This window comes from Tenebrio molitor, chromosome 3 (assembly GCF_963966145.1).
Source record: "Tenebrio molitor chromosome 3, icTenMoli1.1, whole genome shotgun sequence".
NCBI lineage: Eukaryota > Metazoa > Arthropoda > Insecta > Coleoptera > Tenebrionidae > Tenebrio > Tenebrio molitor.
Genome location: NC_091048.1, coordinates 3,581,244 through 3,585,865, shown reverse-complemented (window position 1 = coordinate 3,585,865; position 4,622 = coordinate 3,581,244). Strand labels below are relative to the sequence as shown.

The following is a 4,622-nucleotide window of genomic DNA, read 5'->3' as shown; positions in this document are numbered from 1 at the left end:
TCAAAGACTGCATTGAACCGACGAGCGCGGACGTAACGCCATCTCTCCGCCTCCGCGCAACACACCCATCCCCACTCTCATTTTTTTAGAACCGCGTGTGATAACGCAACATGATGTTCTTTACCAGTTACCACGGCAAAACAAAGAAACGTTGCGAATGCAAGTCTTACGTAATGCAAACCTGCCCCCGTTAATTTTACTCCCGAGCATGTCTCAATAGTTGTCGACCGTCTACCCACGTCTACCTGTCACCCGTTCTATGGTCTCTAACGTCAAACACGATTGACGTTCCTGTTGTGACGTTTAGCAGCTGATCGCTCTGTGTTTTGTCCACTTTTGTCATGTATTTTGGACCAGAAGTTTTGATATCACATTTCCCCTGATAAGAAAACGCCGCAATTATTTTTATCTTCAATACTGGTACAATGTTGTTCGTTATTCAGTCCCAGTCAAACATGACATGATTGCCAATCAAGGTTACTTGACCTGCGAATTATGGTGAGTTTTCAACGGCAATACGACCAAAACTACATTTTCTTTGAATTTTAGTCCCTAAGACTAATGTCCGCAGTAATATCTACGTCACTACCTTCTCAAACCAAGCCAGAAAGTGCAGACAAATTGTTGAAGCAACTGTTGGAATGCGTGCAGGAATGTCAAAAACGGTACGGAGGCAAAACTGAACTAGCAACAGAGTTTGACAGCTGCGTTGTCGCGTTGTGTTTAACTTTGGAGGCGGTGTTGTTGCACGGTCTTAGAGTTAAACCTCAGGAAAACAGCCAAGCTTCAGCATTAAAGCAAGTTTCTGATATTGTTACCAACAGTTTACACATCGGGGGCGAAAATCCTTGTAAGTCTAGTCTGAGGTGACGGTTTGCGTGGTAACCGTGATTTTTAAGCGTTTTGGCCGTTTGTTAAAAAGCATCTAACAAAGCATGAGCAAGAGCGCTATGCTGTGTTGAAACATATCTGGACTGACACAGGTAGAGGGAGAGCTTGGATCAGATCATCTCTAAATGAGAGATCTTTGGAAAGGTATAATTAGGGACTTTACCCAAATGTTTGTGATAACTTGTCATTGTTCTATATTTAAGTGATGTTTTTATTTCAGATATTTTCACACTTTATTAAGCAATCTTGATATTTTAAAAAGTCACTATGAGGACTATGCAATATTACGTGATCAGGAAAAAAGTTCCATGTTGCCTAACATGGCGGCGGGTGTAGGTTCGATTCTGTTCGCTGTAAGCATCGATAAGCCTGAACTGAACAGTGGGGTTTCACACAGGATAGAAAATCTTAAATCCAAGGCTGAACCAATTATCGAAGCGCCTATTTCAGGTAGTAGGAATTTTTTAAATATTGTGTCGTCCTAAATTAGCGATTTTAGAACGGCAGAAAATCAAAAAGAAGAAAAAAGTGGCGAGACAGTTTATTTCGTTTGATGACGACGACAGTAGCGTTTTGTCAACGAGTGTCCCGTCGAGCTCCAGCAGTATTTCGTCAGACAGCAACTCAGCTAATGACAATCAGTCTTCCAAAAGCTCTTCCAAGTACCACTTAAAAGACATCGTCGAAGAAAAGAAAGCGGCTTCGAAATCGGACAAAATGTCGAACGACGCGGACAACAGGTCCGCGATCAAGAGAACATTGTCGATAGAGACGAGCGGGTCGCGGGAGAAATTCAACAGCGAAGTCCCCGAGACCCTGACCCCCATATCGCACTCGGAAATCGGCGAACTGACTCCGGTGTCGGTCGAGATCAACAAACATTTCGAATCGCCGGATGTCTCGGACGAGATCCTCGAAGTTCCCACGGACATCAGCGAGGTCCTGACGGCCGTCGAGACCCGAAACAAAGAGGAATTGAAGAAGAAGCAAGACAAGATAGAAACTCTGCTGAAGGAGAACGAGATTTTGAAAGATCAAGTGAAGAAGTACGTCAGCGCGATTCAGATGCTGCAGAAAGACGACGAAAGCTTGCAGACTACTTTGGAAAATTTGGGGATCCCCCAGCAGCCGGATTATAAAGGAGAGGCCAAGCTTTTTGAAAAGAAACTTGTTCAGGTAGCGAATGGGTACAAACAAGCGAAAAATTATAAACAGAATAAAACGCTTCAAGTTACAGTAGGGGGAGTTGGAGAGCGCACGCACCCCCCACCACTTTTTTTTGACCTTGACCTCTAAGCCCCTCCCTCTTGGTGGCGGGGGCGACACCAGGGCCAGGGGGAGGGGCTTAGAGGTCAAGGTCAAAAAAAGTGGTGGGGGGTGCGTGCGCTCTCCAACTCCCCCTACTAGCTTCAAGTGGACAGCATGTCCGGACTGTTTAGCAGATTTGCTTCACTGAGTGTACCATACCTACAACCCTAGCCATATCCTTGTCTTACAGACACTCTCTCGTTTCCTCTTCTGCGCGTTTCATGTGCCAAGCTATTCTCTGCAATAATGTTCTTAATTATTGGCACAGTATTGTATTATAATAGAAGTGTAATTTTCAAAGAAATTCCTCCTTGGTACCAATTCTTAGCTATATGGTAAAATAACGCTTAGGAATCTGATCAATCGTTTCAGGTTGCAGAAATGCACGCTGAATTAATGGATTTTAATGTGGCCCTTCAACAGTCCTTGTGCCAAAAAGACGTGTTGTTGGACCGGCTCAAGTCAGAACTGGAGGAGTTGCGGGGTCCGATGCCCACAGACGAGATCACGTCGGAGATCACTCGAGGAAACGTCAACATTTGGATCCCGTCAGCGTTTCTCACAGGTAACAACAAATCATTTTAATTTCACCAACTGATTGATTTTCGAAGGGAGCGGATCGAGCTCCCATCACGTGTATCAGATCTTCTTGAGAGCAGGGAACGACGAATGGAACATCTATCGAAGATACGCTCAATTTTACGCTTTGCACTCGGATTTAAAGAAACTAGACCCCGCAGTTACCGCTTTTGATTTCCCCCCGAAGAAGAGTATAGGGAAAAAAGTGTGTACAATTTTTTTTGGGGAATTATTTAGTAACGGTGCAATTTCAGGATTCAGCTTTAGTTGAAGATAGACGAAAACGCTTGCAGATCTACTTGAGGAGAGTGCTGGCGCACTGGCCCGAGCTGGCTCACTGTAACAGTAGATTTCTGCTAGAACAGCACCTTGCTTTTTTCAAGTGAGTCATCCTGTTATGTTAGACTCGGGATGATCTTCTTTTGCAGGGACCAGAAAGACGTTGATCAGAAAAACAAAAGTATATTTTCGCCGAGAAGGAGTCGAAATACCAGTGATAATCACTATGCAGGGCTTTGAGTTAGCGTAGTTTAAATGAATTTTATTTTAAGCGAGTTAGATCTGAATTTTGTTTGATTAATATAGCGTTCAATATGTTGAGGATAAGTGTTTGGCATATTTATTTAACATAACGGAAAGGTCGTGTAGTATCTTACGGCATAAGTTGATATTTGCATATTTTAAGTTGTATTGCATCAGTACAAAGTTTGGCATTCGAAGTTTTATATACATGGAGTCCTAATAAAATGTACAGATAGATAGAAGTACTTGGTAATTGTACCTGTTTTATTATTATTCTTCTAAACATCCCTACCTACGTACTCGACATATTATCGTGTGCTTAGAACTACGATAACCAGATTTATATCATTCAATGAGAAGTGAAAACGCACATGACACATTATTTATTTATGATTAGATGATGTAATTGTCGGGTTTGTGCGTTTTATTTTATTCCATTAGTCACGCTGTGACAAAGATTAGATATTAATAATAATAAAATGAGTAAAAGACAATGGGAGTCCTAGACAGCCGTTACACTTTTTTTATTCCTTGTCAAACAGAAAGTATTGAGGAACATAAACGACTTCGCAATGTCAACTCAGGAAAACAATCACAAAGGAAAGTCTTGAAGAATATTTTTTAGAAAAGATGAGAGCACATCTCTTGGTTTAAATACTATTTGTTATTTATTTTTCGATCCTGCAGTAATAAAACTGCAGTCTTTTTTCTTTGCTTTGCAAAAGCAGTACAAACAAATTTCTAATCTGACAATGTCTCAATTCATTTTTATTAACAGTGCACAGCTTATCACAGCTTTCTGTTTGATAAATCTGGTGTTCCTCAAGGTTGAGTACTTGGTCTAATTCTTTTCCTTGATTTCGTTACAATTCATTTCATTTCAATACCTACACTCAAGTTCATATTTGTAACCCACTTAATATAAATATGTACATATGTATTTCTAATTCAAAAATCGTTTGATTTGCATATGGCGTGATAAATGAAAAATGACGAAATCTAGCTCTTTACGGTAACTCTAATAATCTCAAATTAAATGTTATTCATTTTGGAGAAATAAAAATTAGTCTTGCGTAATATCTTGAGTAAAAAATCAATATCGTGGAGTTAATTCGAATGCAATTATTATAAAGTCGATGAATTCACTACAGCAAGGGTTTTCAACCGGTGTACCGTAGACTTGTTTCCAAGATGTTTTTTTCTTTTTTGTCTTATTTAATGAATCATAAACGATAAGGTTCCTCGTTAAAGCTGATTTCATAATACGTGTTCTTAAAAAAATCTGGTGTGCCACAAAACTACTTGTTACATTCATTAATGTG

At 40.4% G+C, this 4,622-nt stretch overlaps 1 protein-coding gene across 2 annotated transcripts; it reads left to right on the top strand.

Moving 5' to 3' along the window:
- Positions 1–108: 108 nt before the first annotated feature.
- On the top strand, positions 109–3,545 carry LOC138126413 (sorting nexin-29). 2 transcript variants are annotated; one of them, XM_069042191.1, is made up of 9 exons: positions 109–498; positions 550–850; positions 900–1,035; positions 1,112–1,344; positions 1,391–2,067; positions 2,572–2,764; positions 2,811–2,983; positions 3,033–3,160; positions 3,207–3,545. In XM_069042191.1, the coding sequence occupies exons 1-9, from the start codon at positions 496–498 to the stop codon at positions 3,295–3,297; spliced, it is 1,935 nt and encodes a 644-aa protein (XP_068898292.1). In that variant the 5' UTR covers positions 109–495; the 3' UTR covers positions 3,298–3,545. The 2 variants fall into 2 exon arrangements, with proteins under 2 accessions (XP_068898292.1, XP_068898293.1); XM_069042192.1 differs by having other exon boundaries at positions 113–498; positions 1,112–1,341.
- Positions 3,546–4,622: the final 1,077 nt, after the last annotated feature.